Source organism: Astatotilapia calliptera, chromosome 3 (genome assembly GCF_900246225.1).
Source record: "Astatotilapia calliptera chromosome 3, fAstCal1.2, whole genome shotgun sequence".
NCBI classification, from domain to species: domain Eukaryota; kingdom Metazoa; phylum Chordata; class Actinopteri; order Cichliformes; family Cichlidae; genus Astatotilapia; species Astatotilapia calliptera.
The window spans coordinates 3,987,056-4,007,981 of record NC_039304.1 but is presented as its reverse complement, the minus strand read 5'-3'; the positions used below and the strand labels follow the sequence as shown (position 1 = coordinate 4,007,981).

The following is a 20,926-nucleotide window of genomic DNA, read 5'->3' as shown; positions in this document are numbered from 1 at the left end:
AACTAAGAATAATGAAAAGTCATCTCTCAGTAGTGAGCAAGCACATTAGTCCAAAGCTACATGATCCTCCTAATGGGCACTCAATACAAGCCTGACTCACTGTGTTGAGATAAATAAGGAACTTGTGATTGCTGTCTAACGCTGACAAATCAACAATCAAACTAGAATCTACATCTGTCTGTTTTGAAACTAAAAGAACATCAATTCTTAAAGGGCCGGAAATCATCCTTCAATATCCTCTTACCGTAAGCAACAGATTCCTCATTAACACACACGAAAACACGTTTGTGTTATTTGCATTATTAAAGATTCGTATCCATGTTTTTCTCTGTATGCTGCCTGACTGATTGAAGTGGGTGCAGCTTCGTTGGAAAAAAACTTATGTTACATACTCCCGTGCACGCAATGCCAGATTAATGTTCTTTTTAGTTCTGTTTGTTTTCTAACGGGTTTTCATTGCTGTGATTTAAAAATCAAGCAAAGTTGCAAGCTGCACAGTCAAATCAATGTGCTCAAACCAAGCAGAAGACACTGCGAGTGAAAAATGAACCTGAAAAATTAAGTGCCCGCAGTTCCTCCCATCAGGAGGCTGGTTCTAAAACACTGACGGTATATAAAAGATGGATGTAGCTTCCAGGTTCTGAAAACCTGCATTATCACTAATGGGCTACAGTTATAGACTCCTTACATTGCTAAAAGGCTTGTACTAGTACAAAGGCCTATGGATAAACTAGGGTATGCTGATTGCAATTTGCAAGTTCTTAAGCAATGAGAACAGGGCGTTCCCCAGCTTCACAGTCGGATTCACATCATATCCGGTTTGAAAAAACCAAGACGTTTAAGAAAAGCCAATAAAAGATCTGGGCTTCACAAAAGAATCAGCGAGTAAAATCAGTGTAACAGTGGTTACATCCAGCTTTTGTATACATGTTCCAAAATGGAATTAGTCAGCTGAATTTCTTGTGCAATAGATCTATTTGCTGAAAAAGTCTGCTTTAATTCTGGTGAGTAAAAGTCTCAAATAGGTATCTATGTCTGGAGTGTAGCCACACAGCCAAAAGAGTACCAAAAGATGCAGACTGAGCTAGATGCTCTTAGATATCCTAGAGTGTAATAACGGACTGAAACAGAAGATGGCAGCACTGCATGTACAAGGATGCCAGCTGCTGTTAAGCCCCTGAAGAAGAAGAAGCTGTGTCCGGTATCGTAGCTGTGTCCAAATTCAGGAACCACATCCTCCTCTGCCCACATTTGTAGGCCAATTACGTTACAGCGACACGACGAAGGCTGTCCAAATTCGAAGACTCCGACAAATGCGCCCTTCATTTCTCCAGATTTGAAGGATGGGTCGGATGTATACTTCGTGGCCCAACCTATCCCAGAATTCACAGGGTGGCCCAGCGCGGCCCTGCTCAGTTTCCAACAATGGTGGCAGCTAGTTAGTTTTAATGTTACTCTTATTATTCTTTCTGGGTGACAAAATAAACGTTTAACGTATTTTCAGGCGAGAATGTAGCTGTGTAAACCTCAAATATCTGCTCAGTTTATCAAGACACCACATATTTTCAAAAGCGCTCCGACGTTTTCGGAGACGTCTGTTACCCACTAGCTCGATAGCTAGCCGGGGTTCTAGGCTCACTAGAGCCAGTGAGAACACCGGACACCTGGCAAATCGTTTTCAAACCCACCGCTGTCTTTCACTACTCAGGTTAAACATGATATATACATAACTTAAAATGTTATTGTTTGGCTTTTTTCAGTATTTTATTTGTACGTTTTACGTCCAATGGATGCATGATCTGATTAGTCGACTAATCGCAAAAATAATCGGTGACTAGTCGACTATCAAAATAATCGTTTGTGGCGGCCCTATTGTCCAAATATATTTACATTTGGCTCCAGGAAAAAAAGACTACCTGACAGCAACCAAAATACTGCCATCAAGACTTCAGGAGATTTCATAAAAAAGTCTGTACAGTCTATTGCCGAAACACACAAAACACAGCAGGGATAATAAGTCTCAGTGGGATTGTCATTATGAACAACGTCTTCGTTTCCATTGGAAATAAAGAAATGCTGACTGCAGTGCGTTGGTGTGGCATGCTCTCTTTGCACAAGATAAATCAAAGGAGTGGCTGGAATCTGTTTCTCATACGCCAGATCTAATGAGATGGTACAGTGTGTAAAGATCCAGTGTGCCTTGAGCAGTTAATGTAAATAAAACATTAATGCAGAGGTGATTAAGGTAGAAAAGGAAGAATTAGCTTGGATATTGCCTGCCATTACAAAAAAAGATCACTGTCGATGGCAGATTTTTGATGGTAGATTTGTCCTTTAATTTTCCTGCATGCACCCCAATTAAATGAAAGTTGCACTTTTCTAAAGCTAATTACTGGGATGCGGAGTGTGGATTTATAGCGTCTTAAAAAGCGTGACAAGCCTTTCTCAGTTATACATGGTGTAAAGAGAGTTTATCTGGGTTTAAACTACCCCGCAACCTCGACAGTAGCCTGAGGGCAAGTAAATCCTTCCTTCCACCACCTCTGCTACGGTAGCTGAAGGTATTCCCTCAGTAAACCAAAAACATAATCCAAACTGAATACTCCTGAGTGGAGGCTACACAATCTGCAGAGAAAACACCCATGCAAAGGCTGAAGACTGAAAACATTGACTCATTTAAACATGTGCTCATCGCCTTCTGATTTCCATATTACACAGTTAACACTTGTCAACATGAGTGTATGTGCTCGTCTCTGTGTGTTTAAAGAAGGAAATCTACAAGCGGCGAGTAGCCAGAGTGAAGGAAAGACAGGAGAGTGCATGCAAGAGAGCTTGTATTCTCTCATTATGTGGGTTATGCTGCAGTGACAAATTTAGAGTGTGTCCTGATTTCTTTGAGTCACCGATCCCCAAGACACCACCGGGAGACTCCGAGCACCCTGTCCCCACACAAACTACGGTCACAAAGGGATGCTTGCAGACACGCACGCGCCCGCACACAAATAGGCTGCAAGGATGACCTAACCTTCGCCACATGGGCAAACCATTTCCTGTCAACACACACATAAACACAACCACTCAAAACCCCAACCATATAATTGACACACAGAGGCGGTTTCCTGAACATGGATCACACCACAGCTTGGCGTAAACCATCAAGCCAGTGGCGCATCTTCATCTCCGCTGGGAATAGGTCTCGGTTTGGTCTGGGATTAAGTACAGCCCTAGCCAAAGTTTGGAAAGGGATTAGGATTAATCTGGGGCTAAGGACAACAGCCCCTTGCAGACACTGAGACACCAACCTCTGCTTGTCAATGCACACACAAAGCCAAAGGCGAGCGCATGCTGCCTCGTCGGGTGACTCACCAAAAGCATGGCCACACATCGCCACAGTGTGAACTACTACAGCAGTTTCCCCCGGGAGCACCTCTCGCACCACGCAATGGTGTTTTAATAGCAAGGTAATGAACCATCCATTTGAAAATCACCGAAAAGGTTTATGCGTGCAAAGACGTTCAGAGCTATTTTTAGCGAGTGTGCTCCTTATACGTCCCCCATTTCTGAAAGTGCCGCACATTCTGCTGTTAGGTGGCGACTGTCAAAACTTGTTTGCACCTTTTAAACACACGTTTGCTTCACCTCAGTGGGATATGAGACAAAGCTGGAAGTGATGCCATGCAATCCACAGTTCTGGCAAAGGCTTGACTGGTGGCATTCAGTCTCATTGAATTAGATGCTATTAAATAAAAAGCCATTTGTATGGATTGTTATGCATCGATCTAATTATCTTTGTGTCTGGCCCCCTCCCCGTACCCCTCCGACAAAGTCCCCCTGCCTTCCTCTCCCTCGCTCTCCTCCAGCCAATCCCCCGCCTCGGCTGGATCACGGACTTGCGTCACCATAGCAACAGCTGACGTGTAAAGTAACTGCCCAAAAAAAGTTTTCTGTACAAACGCGTCTACGAGCGCACCCGCGTATGTGCATCTGTGTCTGATGAAACCCTCCCTCGTGCTTGGTACACCCATTTTCCTGAAAAAACATTTTTCAATGACCTCATCCTCCCTCCACCTATTCAATTAATAGCCAGACGGCTATGCTGGGCTCTCATTATTTCTCTGTTTCAGCCCTCACTCCCTCTGTGTTCGCCATTAATCAATCCCCTCTAAATTGATTCTGTTATCTCTCTAATTCCATATCGCCGCCGTGTGTGGCCGATGCGTTGGTGCTATGGAGGGGCTGCCGAAAATGAGATGCAGGAGCGGGAGAACAAAGAGACGGCGAGGTCCACAGACACCGAGCTGTGAAGTGTGATGGAGGATGACATCATTGTTTCAGGACAAAGTTGCAGCCATAGGAGTCGCACTGGCTCACCCTCTCGCTGTTTGCTGTATATAGCGTACAAGTAGCTGTGTGTGTGTCGCTCTGTGATCATATTTGTTTTTTCTTCCTGAAAAACTGATTTGGATATATGAGGTTTTAAAGCCCTACCGCACCGTGTAAAAATACTCAGACTATGTAGCCTACATACATTTTAATTTACTCTATATGCGATGAATGGCAAGAATTTTTAATTACATTAAATAAATATATTTATTCAATGTATTTATTAATTGTCTCTTTGTTAGGTCAATAAAATATACTCACATGTGAGTCTATGGTGATTCTTTAAAACTACTTATTTCTTTCAAACAATAAGCAGGGAAGCACCTGTTGTGTATTTCTGAACCCACATCAGTGTTTAAGATACTGAAATAACACTGTGTGTTTGTTATTACTCACCTCATGTATCCCCATCACGTGCCACTGAAATATAATAAGTATTTTTATGTCTTTTTTTGGTTCTTCAAAAGTTTTGCCAGCACAAAATGTATGTGATGCAAGAGATGAAACGTCTTGTCGTCTAAAGCACTTTGGGTCATCAGTAAGACAGGAAAACTGCCATATAAATCCTGGTCTATTCCATTGCTACATTTCCACTGAGGGGATGTGTATACCGAAGCATGTGTTTGGCCCATCTAGTAAGTGCTTTTCAGGCACATGGAGGCAGCGGTAGACCCACTCAACAGTGACATTAACATATCCTTCAATCTTATTCAGCACTGTTACAAGCAGGATGTGACGTTTGGTTGGTATAGAATTCGCCTTCCTCCCCTCACTGTGATTGGACATTGAGTAAAAAATGATAATCATAACCCAAATTAATAATCTTCCATGGCCTGACAGGAGATAATCAGCTCACCGTGCTTTTTTTATACTAACTGAGTGATCTGCTTCCATGAAAACTCATGGCTAAATTGAAGTCTCCATTCTTTTTGCTGAATTGAGATAGAGACTAGCATATGAAGTCCTGTGTAGACCTGGTCAATATTAAATACCATGAAGCAAAGCACCAGTTGCACACACAACTCTTCAAACATATCTGTAGTCACCAGTTGTTGGACAGGCAATGTCAGATTGGCAAATTGGGCAAAAACATATCACCCAAACCTAGCGCAGACAGATTCAGTTTATCCTCAGACCAAACCCTGATACTTACGCAGCTGAACGCCTCCCTTCTTAAATAGTTCATTTCTATAGCACATTTTACCCTGCAGTGCTCAGATTGTTTCAAATATTAAAATTAAAGACTAAAACAAACCTTCCACTATCAAAACTACGATCAATTAATGTCTAATTGATAAATCAGCCAAAGCTTTTAGCGCTAACTCAAGTGTATTCACGGTCTCCATTTATTTAGCTGGCTGTGGGAACTCTACCACCTGTGCCTGTCTTCTTTCAACAACATGGCCGCCTGGCAGGATGGCCATAATAACCCATCACCATGGTGACGGCGCTATAGGAACAAGCAAGTCACATAGATGGAGAGAGGCAGCGAATGAAAGGAGGCGACCCGCTGCGCCTGCTGACACCGTGTCACTCAAACACAAAGGTGTCTCCTGGAGGTGGGGACGGAGCACAGGGAAGATTAGGGCAGAGGGGAGAGAGAACAGAAAGACTCAGAGACTCCTTCCTTTGTTTGCCGCATTGTCTGCCCGCTCACTCCTTTCCTCTGTCACCTTACCTAGCCGTCCTCCCCCTTACTTGCAGTTAGCGACCCCTCTTTTTCTTCCTCTCTTTTGTGGCCATGCCCCTTCCTCATTGCTTATTCACTTTCTTTTGTCTGGCAGGCATCTTACTTAGAAATTATTACTCCTTCTCCCCTCCACCTTCCACCTTATCCCCCCCTTTCTATCTCTGTGCACATCTTTCTTCTTCTGGAGGCAGGTTTATTTGGAAATAGCAGGTGGAGAGGGGGGGTGAAAATTATTCCTCGGTCTTTGTTTGTCCGTTTTTGATACAACTGTGTGCACACGTGCTCCTGTGAAGGTGTGCAGAGTCGTTTTTCCATGAATATTTGCGCTGGGAAAGTGTGCGTGTGCCACCCTTCCACTCTCTGGGGCTCCACTCATACATTTCACATCTGAAGAGCTTTATTTGTACCAAACCTCTGTTACAGACATTGTTACCATGGCTACAGCCCAGTGAGGACCACTGACACAATGATAGACACAGTGGCCATGGCAACCCTATGATCACTAGTGGGTAATATGATAATTCACGGATGAGGCTTCTGACACATTACGGCCACATGAATATGCTCAATCGCTGGAAAGCCGGCCTGTCGCTGGTAATCCACAAGCCTTTGTGCGGCCAGCGTGCCGAGCGACTGACAAAAGATACTCTGCTGTAACCAAGGGTGAGCAGAACTAACAATAGCTGTCCTCTGGATAAGCTGGAACAAGAGGATACATACATATCAAGCTGCTACTCTGCAGATATGCACTGTGTAGCTTGCGCCACATGGGTCGCCACCGAATTCAAATGGCACAATCAATATCATAATGAACCTGTGATTCCCAGCAGTGGTTCCACATTGACGATAGTTAGCAGCCACACTGCCTCCGAAATCCTCGAGATCGGGCAAGCAGGCAAGGTCCCTCAATCCACCTCGTGTTACAGTATGGTGCAGAGACAGAATCCAGCAAGACTATTTTACAAGCAGCATCCCATCAATAAATCAGCCCTTCCAAGGTCTGCTTTAATTCAATCCAGAGCAATCTAATTTTATTGGTATGTACTGTAGCCTCTTGCAATGTCATCTGTCAGTAAAAGCATCCCATAAAAGCTGGGGGCCTTGACCTGCTAGAGTGTAATAATATTCATACATACCCCCACCCCCTTCCCCCCTGTCCAATATCACCTCCAGTGTCTCGTGTCTCTTTGAAAAGAAAGCTTCTTTGTTAACAGCAGATACCAAAACACACTAGAAAGCGAGGCTTTCTGGGATGAGGATAAGAAATACAGAAAACGATTTTCACAAAAGCAAACATCTGCTTTTTTTAACTCACTGATCTGTATCGTAGCTTTCTACGTGGGCCAAATATTTGTGTTAGGCAATATGTTGCAATGCAGTTGGAAAACTTAAAAAAATAACATACAATTTTTTAAAAATTAAAAATCACTCCCACCAAAAGACAACAAAACAAATGGTGGCCAACTCAGCAGACTCCAACAGCAAGATGTTGAGCTGTTCCACAACTGCAGTTGACTCATGGTTTACTTACCTAGTCAGATTCTTAAGACGACGTACAAAAAATGTCAAATATGATGCAAAAGCATGGAAGAAAAAAATAACACAAAACAGCAATAGACTTTGTCAACAGCTGGTATAGTCCCCAAAACTGTAGTGCACTTGTGTTTTTGTTCTTTTTAACTCGTTCCAGTTAGAGAAAATGATTTAATAACGCAGTGGTGTTTTAAACACCTTTTTGCCAACAGTTTGGGAAAGACACATTCCAGCTTTATCACATTATCAGTTTGTTGTGGAAGAACTTTGACCAGCCTGCACAGAACCCTCCATCCAATCAGCTGCACCCCCCACCTTTGGGATAAACTGGAAGATCGCCAAACATCAGCGCCCAAGATCTTGAGGAAAGATTTCCATAAAGCAGGGGTTGCGGGGGACTTCAGGCTTCAAGAATCGGTGTCCTACAGGTTTTAGATGTGTCCTTGATCCAACACAGCTCATTTAAATGGCTACATTACCTCCTCAACATGTCTTGAAGTCCTCCAGAGGCCTGGTAATGAACTAATCATCTGATTCAGGTGTGTTGACCCAGGGTGAGATCTAAAACCTGCAGGACACGGGCCCTTGAGGCCTGGAGTTCCCCACCCCTGCCCTAAATTGTTGAAGTCCACGTACTTTTGGCTATACAGTGTGTCTTCATATAAACTCCTGATGACTTGGCAAAATGTAAATTGGGTTAATCTGCTTCTAAGAACTTGGGCACACTGGGTTATGGTAAACATAGCCTTGAGGGTAGAGCATTAAGTTGGCAGCTGTAGTCTGACAAAAGTAAAGCACGCGCAGAACATTGTTTTAAGGACTCGACTCTGAAGCCATTGATGATTATTATAACTAAAAGATGGCTCGCTCATTATTTGCAGTCCGCAACATTTTAGCCTGCAGGCTGTTATAGTCGATGACATGAGGACAGCGAGCGTTGCCGCGCTGTGGTAACCGATTTAGTTGGACGGCTGACCCTAATGCTTTTATCATAAAGGAAAGATGGATGGAACAAGTCAAATCTCTCTCTCTCTCAGACCCTGTCCCTGCTGAGCAGCAGAAACTGGGAGAGCAGAGAAATGAAGTGACATCATCAGCGTAGGCCACATTCCTGAAGAGGGAGGGGGTGAGGAGGAGGAGGCGGGGGAGAGAGGGAAGAAGAGGAGGAGGAGGAGAATGTCCCAAAACTTTTGAGGTTACAGGACCCGCACCCCCCAAAAACACAGACACACTAACACGCTCTCCCTCTGTGTGTGTGCATGTTTTCTAGCACACATTTCTTTGTGTGATAAAGTACATGGGCTCCTCTTCCTCATCATGTGCTCCCTGTTTTAATTCATGTGCTTCTCCTCCTGTCCCCTCCCCCCACTGCCTCCCCGACTCATACACTCTTCCCCCAACCCCCTACCCCCACCCCACCCCCCCCCCCCCCACCCCGTCTCTTTCTCTCTCCACCGACCAGAGGAATGCAAGAACCACATCTGGAACTTATTAGAGAGCGAGCAAGAGAGAAAGGGGTAGATGGAAAGAGAAGAAGTAATGGTGGTGGTGGAGGTGGGGAGGGGAGTGAAAAAAAAAGAAGTCCAGGAGGGAACAGAAAGCGAGAAAGAATGAACTTTGGTAAGCAGAAAAGGGATCACGCTGAGACAGAAAGTCAAAGACGAGCAGAAAAGAAAGTTAACGGCGACACCGGCTAATGGCAATTAACCTCAGTGGGGACGGAGCGGGGGAAGCGCTCGGCTGGCACCTCAGATGTGGGTTCAATCAGTTGTGATTCCAGCGCAAACGTAGCCTTTGAACCGGACTCGACCATATTCTGTGTGAATGAGCAGCTTTGCTGTCCCCACTGAGGGAGCAGTCAAGCCTGAGTAATAGTCCCTTTCTCTATGCCGCTGGCCTCCCGACCACTCCTCCTCCTTCGTCCTGGTCCCTCTCTCCTCACTCCCGGCTCGCTTTTCTTTTCATCCACAACCTCGTCCTACACTTCAATACTGCCCCGCCACCCACCCACCTCACCACCTCTAAAACAAACAAAAAAAAAGAGTGCAATCACTCTCGATTCCTGCTTCACCCACCTGCCCAAAGGACGACCCCCCCCTCTCTCTCTGTCCCCCTTCCTGCCTTCCAAAAGTTTGGGGGTTTTTTCTATTTTTTTTCCTGTAACCCCTCCATCACCTCAAATTGTTTCTTGCTACAGAAATGTGGCTGTGCCATGTTGGAAAATAACAAGGCCAATAGATTCAGTCAGATGTGATAAAGTGTTCCTCTCTCTTGCTCGGGGGACTGTGCATAAAGAAACATTTTTAAGGGGAAGTTTTTTTTTTCTTTTTTCTTTTTATAACTTGTTGGCCGCCGGCCTGTCAAACACAATCAGATTATGAGGCCTTTAAATCCTGGGGCTTCACTTGAGGAACATTTACGTGCATAGCTGCTGAGGATGCTTGCAAGTAAGCGTGCCCGCTTTTGACCGAATTCATCTCGGACCACAAGTCTGACGGCGAATTATCCAACTGCATACTTCTTCGAGGTTTTCGCTGGATCATCCGAGAGCAAGCGAGTACGTTCCTCCTCCCGAGCGCCACTTGAAAAAACATAATAGGACACTCGTGTCCAGAGGAATGCCCTTAAACAAACATATCAACTGAGAGAAGCAATCAACATGTCACACATTGACAAACACCCGCGGGGGACAGAGATGCCAAGAATTTCTTGATTGAATGGAACCCAATGGGGAACAACGGGCGTACATGTACATTATATTACAGCTGGTTCAGTGATTGCTTTCAGTGGCTAATGTCAATTAGAGATGCTTTTTTGGTAAATAGGCTTCATTCGAATCACATAAAAACCGTGACCTCAATTCGCATATTAACGGTGGGATGCAGCAGAGCTATATCTCTGCTCACTGGGATCAAAATTAAAAACAGACTTCTGCCTCGCTACATACAGTCTGTCACTCCGGATCTACACTCTGAGCCACAGAGAGCTCAGTATAGGGGAAAAAAACTGGTTCGTTAGCCTCAAAAACCGTAGCAGCGAGCTTTCAAAAAGCATCATATCGCTATAAATAGTTGTGTAAAGTGGTAATCCACTTGGAGGACAAGTTTCTGTAGGTGGAACTTTTATTCTTCATCAGTTACTAGTGCTGCGCTCTCTTTTTTTAATTTCCCGTAGCCATCATCCGAGTCGAAACAAATGAATCGCATCATTTTGTGGCAAACTTTTGATCCCTGGATATTGTTTTCCTAGTATGCATTCATGTGCTAAAAAGTGAGGCTCGTCTATGTGAGATCAGCCCAGACTAACTACAGAATCCTTCTTTTATTTATTGTGAGGACAATAAAAAAGCGCCATATGTTGTGTGATATGGGATATTCCCATGCTAATGAAAAAGAAACCATGCCTGAATCAGAGATAAGAAATCTGTGAATTTATTCAGAGGGAGGAAATGCCACAGATTATTACTGGCAAGAATGTATGTAATGTTGTAAATCAGCAGTTTTAACAGAGTGTTTTAGCACCACACTGGATTCTTTATGAGCCTTTCCCAATTCTTCATTTTTATTTGAGCTATTACAGCCCACTTTGAGTCATTAACATATTGCAGTTGAACCACTGCTTCTCTGATCAAACAACCCCTGAGGAACCCTTCTTTCTCTGGGTGTAAAATCCCCTCTGAGTGTGTCTGACTCTTCCAGCATGTGAATATTTTCTTAGCTGAGGACAACACAGGAATCCGTCTGAGGTCTGTGATTCACAGCCCGGCTGTGTGATTCAGGGCTGGAGAGTACAGTACAGGCAGCAGCAGCTCGTGGCTTGGATGTGCACAAAAGGACAGAGGCTGACAAATGGTACACCTGCACTGGAGCCTTTGTCCGCGTCAGCATTTCAGGCCCGAGGTCTGGCTATAGGTGCAGTGCTGCGAGTCCAACCTCGGGGCTTGAACGCTCATTAATAAGTTAAAGGAGAGAATTCGCAATGATTGATTATGCAGTAACATTTAACAGCAGCATTAATGGCAGCGCTTGCTTAGGACTTATTACTAGGCTGGTATGTAGATACAAGGCTGGGATCCTGAATCAATCACTCCTGCTGCTAGTACAGACAAACTAACGCTTGCATTGACTTTAAATACCTTAGAACATTCTGATATTCCAAAGCTTTAATTAGCTGCTCCACTAATAACCATCCAATCATTAACACTAGCAGGCAATTATATGTGAGCAAATTGCAGGCTATGGAATACTGTTTTACCCATCTAATGAAGAGATAAGAGTGGGGATCAGAAGCAAAAGAAATTGTGCTCCCAAACCGAAAGCAACTGTTATCTCTTTGGAGGTGATATGAATTCCAGCTCTTTCTGGATTATGTCAACTCCTCTTCTGTTTTTGTAGCCCAGTGCAAAAATTTTTTTAAAATCTCTGGGCAACATTTGAGCTCTCATGTACGGCCCTGCTAATCACGTCTCGGGGAGAGCCTTCAGAGAGCAGATATCTCCTGGTTTGAGAGCGCAGCGTGGAGTAATAATGGATTATACAGCTGTAGCAGACAATGGGACGCAGGGCTTCACACATGTAAAACAGGCTGCGAGCAAGTGTGTCTCATGCACATTCAGTCATGTGGACTGAATGGTTTATGAGGGGGGAGAAATGGGAACGGCATGTGACAGTAACAAGGGGTCAGGGTGGCGAGGAGGGGGATCGGTGGTGGTGCTGCCGCATCGGTTGGCAAATATGTAGACGAAGACGAACCTGCTCCCTAGTACGTGTACATCCTCGCGTGCTTATGTGAACCCTCAGCAGCACTTACTGGGTGGATGCTGAGCAGAAGCAAAAAAAATAAAAAATACAAAGCCTGGCAGACTAGGTGACATCATCCTTTTCTATACCTTCCTTTCCTCCAAACACGCCCCCTACCTATGATGAAGTGGTCTCCTGGCCGCCCAGCAGCCAGCATTGCATTACTCCCCGGTCATCCAAGGTGAGGGAAGGGGTGTGTGTGTGTGTATTGGGGGGGGGGGGGGGGGGGGGGTATAGGTGGTCTGCTGTGGCTGTGCAATCACAAAGACACACAAATATGCCTCAATCAAACAGGTAGCTTAGAGAAATTATCCTCTCCTCATCCTCCTTCAGCCTCCTGTTTCCTAGCAACTCGGCTACAGCTGTGATTATCATAAGCCAATAGCATACCTGGCACCCCACAGGTACGGTGTGTGTGTGTTGGTGTGTTGGGAGGGGGTGCAGATGCATGGCGGCTACTGCTGCTTAAATGCACAAAGGACGCCAAAGGAGAGGGTGAAATGGATGAGGCGCACAGGTAGAGCAGGAGAGAGGTGTGTGTGCGCGAGGCAGACAGAGGGGAAACGGGGGGGAGACGGCTGCCTCTCAGCACAGAGGATCACTACAGGAGATGGTGGCAGAGCTCTCATTGACTGACACGCCATTCAGAGGCGATAGCAGCGTGGAAGTGCTGCTGGCATGTAGAGCAGCGCTGGTCAATCACTGTCATTCCCGTCACGTCCTCAGCGCCTCACAACCCGTCTGAGTAACGGCGCTGGCAGTTTGTCAAATACGCAAAAGGTCATTTAGGCCGGTGAGCGCGCGCCACACCAGTCATGTTCAAGTTAGACGCACGCGCGCACACAATCGAACGCCTGTAGTCGCGACAATAATCCTAAAAAAAAAAGAGCGTAATTGCCGCGGTGCAGTCACACGCGCGCGCGTTCTGCGTGCTCGTACGCAGCTACACGCGCTCACAAGGTGATCCATCGCTGCGGTTCATATGGGAATGAAATCATATCAGATCCCCTCTCGTTAGTTTCTACACACACAGACCGCACAGTAAAAACTAAAGACAGGCTCGGTGTGCATTGAGCTTAATGTACACACACACACACAAAAATTTGAGTTATTCGAGCTCGAAAGAAAGAGAAAATGTAGTCTTACCAGTTTGAAAACTCAGCACCAAACTCAGGAGGAGCAGCCTCTGCATGGTTCAGCCGACCAATAAGTCCGTTATTGGCTCAAACCTCCGTGAGGACAGCATCAAAAAGCGGGAGTTTACAGGACTTTGACGGTAATTACAGACAGAACAATAATCCTCTGGCGTTGTCCCTCCTCGTCTTCCCCCTTACTAGGCTTGCACTGGCTCGAGTTTTATACCATTTCACTGCTTTTTTTTCTTTACCTCTCTCCTGCTCTCTCAAGCGGCAGTCCGTTTTCTACTACATCGAGGCGCTAAGCGAGCGGCAATGACAAACCTTACTTCCGGTTAGAGCGTCAAAACAAAATAAAATTCGAAGCAGGCGGTTTTAAGTAGCTATGTCATTGCTTCCTAAGCATTTACTCAGAAGCACTGTATGAAAGGTCTTTATACTGTTGGGTTTACTGTGACTTTAAGATTTTTATTTGCATTACTATTACTTTTTAGGGAACTCTGACAAAATGTGAGAGCTCATTTCAAATAATAGACGAGTAGAAATAATATTCTAACGGCTCGAATGCCGTTAATTTCTTCTTAACTTTCTATGATACGTAAAAACAAAAATGATAGTGAAATACAATAAATGTAAACGTTTACTGAGTATGACCCTGCGCGCTACTTCCGGTGTTGTGTAGTAATCTGTCCGACTTGACGTCATATTCTCATTAGCGGCACATTCCTCTCTCTCTTTCTATCACGTCAGCAGAGCCACAGCACTGCCCCCTTCTCCCTCTCCCTCTGGATCTTTAACAGGCCAACACCGTAAAAAAAAAGGGGGGGGGGGGGTATTAAATAAATAAAAAAAAAAAAAAAAAAACCCGCTTAGAGAGGCATAATCATTTTGACACATTTGCTGTAGCCGGAACTGCTTGTTTTCTCCTGCTTACTGTGTGGAATTAGGTAATGAAATAAGCTGTAACCCTAAAATTATCAACATGTACACATTAAGGTCAACGTGAGGTCATCTGTTTGAACAGAAACGTATTATTACACTAAGGTAAATCCAGACGGCTTAGAGTAATAAACTGATGTTATAGTCAAATGTCATGACATTGGCTGTAGTGTACAACTAATGTTGTTATGACCAACATATAAGCACAGTGCACCTAAAATAAAAGAGGAGATACTACAAGCATTGGGTTACAGCAAGGGTTTTTAGTTTTTCTGTTATTATTATTATAGCAACAGAATCCGCAGCGACATCATTAGAATAATACTGACTGCGCAGTGATGCCACTGTGATGACTAAACACCCCATGTCCTTATTCTTGCCACATCATGTAGGAGAGTGGTTTTAGTGACGGATTCCCGTGACAGGCCTACTGTAGCTGTCACAGCTCAGTAGGTCTCCACACTGAGCTGGTTCCTCCCGACTCGCTGTAAGTAGCGGGGATTACGCTGATGCTGGAGCGCCCCCTTGCGTTCAGGACCCAGACCTACCCTGCGCGTTCTTTGACCACTTGAAACGTAAAGGCAAATAGGCGGAGCGGTTAGTGCTACGTTTGTGCAGATTTGAGCAGGTAAAATTAGCGTTTGTGCTGCTATGGTTTTTGAGATATTAAACATTATTTTATAGGTCATTCAAAGGTCACCATCCCCCCAGACTGCTCCAAAACGGGCCAAAATGGTCTACTTTTTTAGTGCTACGTTTGTGCTGATTTGTGCAGGTAAAATTAGCGTTTGTGCTGCTACAGTATCTGAGATATAATGATTTTAATTATTACGGCCTACGCTGTATAACACCAGTGTCTGTGGCAGTGACTTTCAGCAGCTGTGGAGTTTTGCACTTTTTCTAGGCTTGCTGCATATTAACTTTTATTAGTTTACACTTTAGTAACACAATTTATTCAGCGGAAAGGTCGATATTTCTTTTGTTATTAGTGCAGAAACGTACACAAGGTAGGCTAAAGTTTTTATTTTATCTGTGGCAAAACTGAGTTTCATGTGAAGTGATTCACGTATACCTAAATTATTATTATTTTTTACATACCCAGTTGGCCTCTATGATTTTGTTTTGAATTATATATGTTCATTATTATTAATGTAGCTGTCTCAGAAAAAATGAAGTGTTTGCTTTGATAGGTTGTTACCTACGTGTAGAAAACTGAATATTCCACAGCACCTAGGCGAGGGATCTTCAACTTGCGGCTCTAAAGCAACATGTGGCTCTCCGGCCCCTCCACTGTGGCTCTTATAAGACCAAGTAAGTCATTTTTTTATTATAAAGACAACAAGAAAGGGTTCTGTTAACAGTTTTTTTTAATGAAATATCTGCATTGACTATTCACTGAATGTACAAGGCTTTTAAAAGTGATTTAATGTTTCTTAGCTTCAAATCTGTTTACTGTAATTTTCAAGTTGGTTGCCCATCTTTCCTAATTTTCAATTATTATGGAAAGGACTCACGTAGCTGGCTTCATTTTAACAAATACTTTTTTTCGTTATAAAGCTTTGATGATTCATTGTCTTATCAAATCTAAAAATAAACATTTTTATTTACATTTCCATAGCTTACACGATACAACAACTCATTTTCTAGATATTTATAGGCTCTTTCTTTTTTTAGGCTCTAGACAGGTTTTGTAGCAGCAGGGGGAAAAGGGGCCCTTTGAAATGAAAAGGATGCTGACCCCTGACTTAAGCCACCAGGTAAACACAAAACAAATACAGAAAAATTATTGACAGAAAAATGGAACGGGTACTTTCAAGGCTACAGGTGAAGGTGACTGGGTGTGTAAAAGCAAATATGCATCAGACTGACAAAGAAAAGAGTGTTAAAAGATTTTTAATTTAGAACTTTAACTTTATGTGCAAAACTGAACTTACTGATAACACACACTAGCCATTTGAACACATGTAACTGTAATGAACCAAATAAAACAGAAAAATGCAGGCAGCACTCATTATACTGTGTATAACACAGCATGGGGTTGTATTTTTTTCTTTTCAGATGCTCCTGTCACTCCATTTCCCAGGTCATCATAGCACTCCCACACACATGGAGCTCTCCTGCAGTATGCAGTGTAATGCCCCAAACCATCAGTGGTCATCTTTCCATGGAAAGCAATTACTTTCCATGGAAACCAGGATGGCAGGAGAAACAAATGGCACTTCCCTTGTCATCCCTTTGCTGAGCTAGCAGTGCTGTGAAGAGCAGTGTTTGGTAAAATAAACACTTGAGATGTTCCTCATTGTCTTAGCAATTACAGCAGAGATATTGCACTGAGCATCGATTTGGATCGCACCAGACCTCAACGAGACAGCTTCAAACATTACACTAAGCAGCTCTGCTCTCCTTCTGTAGGTTTGTTGGGTCACACCATCTGTGGCAATGGCTTTCACCAGCTGCAGGACTGGGTTTTCACTGTCTTTCAGAACAGCATTTTGAAATGTGGAGCTGTCACAGAAGGCACAACATAAGCACTGAAAAAATGCATCAAATGCACAGGTATTGAGCACAGAGATTGTCGATTCCCCCTAATCTAATAGGCTGATGGAGGTTTCCATTTTTTAATAATCCCACTTTCACTCTTTTGGCCCCAAAAGTTTCATCTGCATGGAGCCATTCGGTACATGAAGAGAGGTAGGAAGTCCTCTTCCTGTTTTTTGGGTGGAACAGCTAGGCCCCTCCAGTTCTCAACTGCATCCCCATCAGCCGGAAGAATGTTTGTGGCAGCATCAGATCCCACAAACGGGTGAGCATCCATTTTTATTTTATCTTCTGCATTGTGAGTCATCATGGATCCAGAATTGGCATCTGTGACTTTCAGTGGTCCCACTGTTGCCTCATCTTTGACCTTTTCTTTTGCAGAACAAATCCGCATATTTCCCTCGATGAAGGAAAGATGACGAGCAATGAAGCGATTGACTCGAAGAGGCAAGTTGTCATGTTTGAGAAGGCCATGTTTTATGTTTTTGAACTCAGCTTCAACAGTGGCTGAACTTGCTGTGATGCTGGTGCTTTGGAAGAGAGGGACCATTATTCCTGTCCAGAGTGGCAAGTAACTTGCCAGTCTTATTATATGAGGAATAATCTCAGGGAGAAAGTGAATATTATCTCTATCCCCGTTTGCTGCAGCAAGTGACCTGCTCTCCTCACATTTTTCTGTTACCCACTGTCGTAGGTCAGTCTGGATCTCATCCACTGAATCCACTCTCTCACTTTCCTCCGTCTGTTCATCTGGAATGATGATGGAGTCTTGAGCAATTTGGGCTTTCAAGTATTTCTTGCACCTTTCTGAAGGAAGAGGGGCTCCAGAACTGTCATCACCTTCTGCCTCACTGAGGGCCACAACAGTGATAGCATGTAGGAGCTGTTTTGCATGGTCCAAACATTGAGACTGAAGAAGTTTTGCTAATGACCTGAAAAAGAAATCTTTAACACGATGTGTTTTCTTCTTCAGGCAGTTCCACTGGCATATCATCTTGATGCAGTGTGCAACATCAACCCTGATATAACAAGAGGGGAGTTTGGCAGACTGGGTTCCAAGAAGGACATGAAAGCATTCATTAAGGTATGACTTCAGATCAGGATGAGGAGTGAAAGCCTTGACCAGAGCTCCCAGAATTGCCAGAGAAAAGTCACTCACAGCTTCCTTTGGCACAGGTGCACCTGCACGAATCCATTCTGTCAACCAGTTTGCGATGGCATTAACATCATGTTTCTCTGACAGCATTTGCACCACTGGGACACTGCGGCAATTGTTTTCTTTCAGAATACCTTGATAAAGGAATATATGACCAGATTTGCCATTTGGTCTCAGCAGTTTTTTCACAACTGAACTGGTTGCATCAAAACACACAGTTGGGGGAGATTTTTTTGACAATGTCTTATAAACATTCATCTGTGTTTTACTCCAGTAGTGACAGAAAAACCTGTCCAGTCCAATATCTCGGATGCTACCACTGTGAGGAACACTATATTTTAACAATTGCAGAGATGCAATGGGGTCCTTATCTCCTAATTCCAAGTCTTTTCTCTCTTGTTTGGCTTTTCGCAGAGTGGCTAAATTTGGAAGGTGGCTTGGCTCAGGATCTCCAACATCCATCAGATCTGCTGCCCTCGCTGACCTCCATACAGCTGGTTCCATTCTGCCCTCACACAGCTCTTTAGCGATCTGTTCACCCAGGTTTCCAGACATGAACCGCTTGGAGTGGCCAGTGTGCAGGGAGAAATCTGTATTTCTCATGAAACACTGGAGTACTATTGGACTATTAATTGCTGGCTGTCTGTCACATGACATTTCTAACTGCCCATGACACTCCTTACAGTCGCCTCTGATGTCCAGATAATTATTGTTGACAATTGGATGGACCTTTGCTCTACGGAACACAAGTGTACATGTATTTTTGATCTTCTTCCATATAAGATCGTTGATGATATGAGTCCAAGTGCCAGGTTTCAAAATTGTGTATTCCCTTTTTTGGGTAGGAGAAAACTTGTCATTGTATTCAACCTTTTCAGGAATAAATTTAACCCAGTCCTCAAAAGGGACTTCTAGTTCAAAAGCTTGACAGTTTTCTTGTCCAGGAGAAATGCAATGTGAATCTAACTCTCCTTCACTATTACTTTCCTGATCACTGATTTCCAAAGCTGACCAGATGTTGTGTCTATTTAGCTTCACAAAAGTGTACAGGGCCTTTGCTGACATCTTGTCTTCTAGCTGCTGACTCAGCTCTTTCCAGACTGATGCAGCTGGAGTGGCTATTTTGCCATTTTGGACTATGGCCTCTTTTGAATTGCAAAGAATTGCAAAAATGGAAACCTTGTCTACAGATGGCTTTCGAGGCATCTTTAAAAACAAAAAACACAAAAACACACACTATGATTATGATGGAGCAAAACGTGATTTCTGAACTATATATACAACCAGGAGCAACCCCTCCCCCAAGCTCTCCACCAATCTACACTTTCATATTTTGTGGAATTATTGTTTTTAAGATGGAGCTATTGAATTTGTGAGTTTATTAAAGAGTCTGACTATTTAACCTATGTACTGTACAGCACTTTAGTCCAGTGTGCTACATGTTTTAAAGTGCTTTAGAAACTTTTTTCTTGGACATTTTTGAAAATGTTTAACATTGAAAAAAAATCCTTTTGATCCAAACAGTTAGCTATATCATGTATTAACTCAGTAACTAAAATCTCAGTATTTTAAATGTAAGCTTACCTTGTTCAGAAATCAGATGAACGCTGTTCTAAGAATCCTTCAGACACAGTAATGCCAAATAATAGTTTTTTCCGCCAGAAAATGTGTATTTGATGCAAAAGACTGCGAGCTTGTTCGTTTCTCAAAAAGTGGTCATGGGAGTGTAAAATGTTCAAATGTAGTTTTCAATAAAGTTTTTTTAATCCACTCTAAAAAAAAAAAGAAAATACTCAAGCATTTGCATCGTGGTTTTATGAACAAAAAGTGATTGAAGTAAAGAAATTGAAGTTAAAAAAAAAAATACACTCATTACAAATTTAGCTGATTAAATACAACAATAGGGTTTTTTAACAGAACTTTATTGAACAAGTGGACACACAAAGTGAAAGGTCATTTGAAAAAGACATTTTTCAGCAGTAAACCATAACAGAATATCTCAAATCATAGCAGCACAAACGATAATTTTACCTGCACAAATCTGCACAAACCTAGCACTAAAAAAGTAGACCATTTTGGTTTGTTTTGGAGCAGTCTGGGGGGATGGTGATGTCATCAGCAAAAAATATAACTTTTAATATCTCAGATACTGTAGCAGCACAAACGCTAATTTTACCTGCACAAATCAGCACAAACCTAGCACTAAAAAAGTAGACCATTTTGGTTTGTTTTGGAGCAGTCTGGGGGGATGGTGACCTTTGAATGACCTATAAAATAATGTTTAATATCTCGGAAACCAGAGCAGAACAAACGCTAATTTTACCTGCACAAATCAGCACAAACGTAGCACTAAAAAAGTAGACCATTTTGGCCCGTTTTGGAGCAGTCTGGGAGGATGGTGATGTCATCAGCAAAAAATATAACTTTTAATATCTCAGATACTGTAGCAGCACAAACGCTAATTTTACCTGCACAAATCAGCACAAACGTAGCACTAAAAAAGTAGACCATTTTGGCCCGTTTTGGAGCAGTCTGGGGGGATGGTGACCTTTGAATGACCTATAAAATAATGTTTAATATCTCAAAAACCGTATCTTGCTGAGCAAGATGCCCGAAAATATATGCGCATATATGCGCGCGCAGGCACACATTTCACCGGGGGATGTTAGAGGCGAAATGTAGTAATGATAAAACCTGAGGTAATCATATTTTGATAACAATAATAATAACGATAATACTAATAATAATAAAG

General features: G+C 43.2%; 1 protein-coding gene and 2 long non-coding RNA genes across 5 annotated transcripts in view; 2 read left to right on the top strand and 1 right to left on the bottom strand.

The window, feature by feature from the left end:
* kirrel1a (kirre like nephrin family adhesion molecule 1a) overlaps window positions 1-13,845 on the bottom strand; it is a 32,543-nt gene extending 18,698 nt beyond the window's left edge. For 2 of the 3 annotated variants that reach the window (XM_026160198.1, XM_026160219.1), the window contains exon 1: window positions 13,552-13,845. In XM_026160198.1, coding sequence (XP_026015983.1) covers window positions 13,552-13,597 — 46 coding nt within the window. In that variant the 5' untranslated portion in view covers window positions 13,598-13,845. Of the gene's footprint in view, window positions 1-7,921; window positions 8,064-13,551 lie in introns of those variants that run through there. The other variant, XM_026160210.1, reaches the window with a different exon arrangement.
* A 1,682-nt stretch (window positions 13,846-15,527) lies between these two features.
* Window positions 15,528-16,639, top strand: LOC113011755 (uncharacterized). The gene is made up of 3 exons (XR_003270612.1): window positions 15,528-15,791; window positions 16,155-16,237; window positions 16,539-16,639. It is a non-coding gene; the product is annotated as an uncharacterized LOC113011755 (long non-coding RNA).
* Window positions 16,640-16,846: 207 nt separating this feature from the next.
* Window positions 16,847-17,496, top strand: LOC113011749 (uncharacterized). Its single transcript, XR_003270611.1, has 3 exons — window positions 16,847-17,036; window positions 17,135-17,283; window positions 17,400-17,496. It is a non-coding gene; the product is annotated as an uncharacterized LOC113011749 (long non-coding RNA).
* Window positions 17,497-20,926: the final 3,430 nt, after the last annotated feature.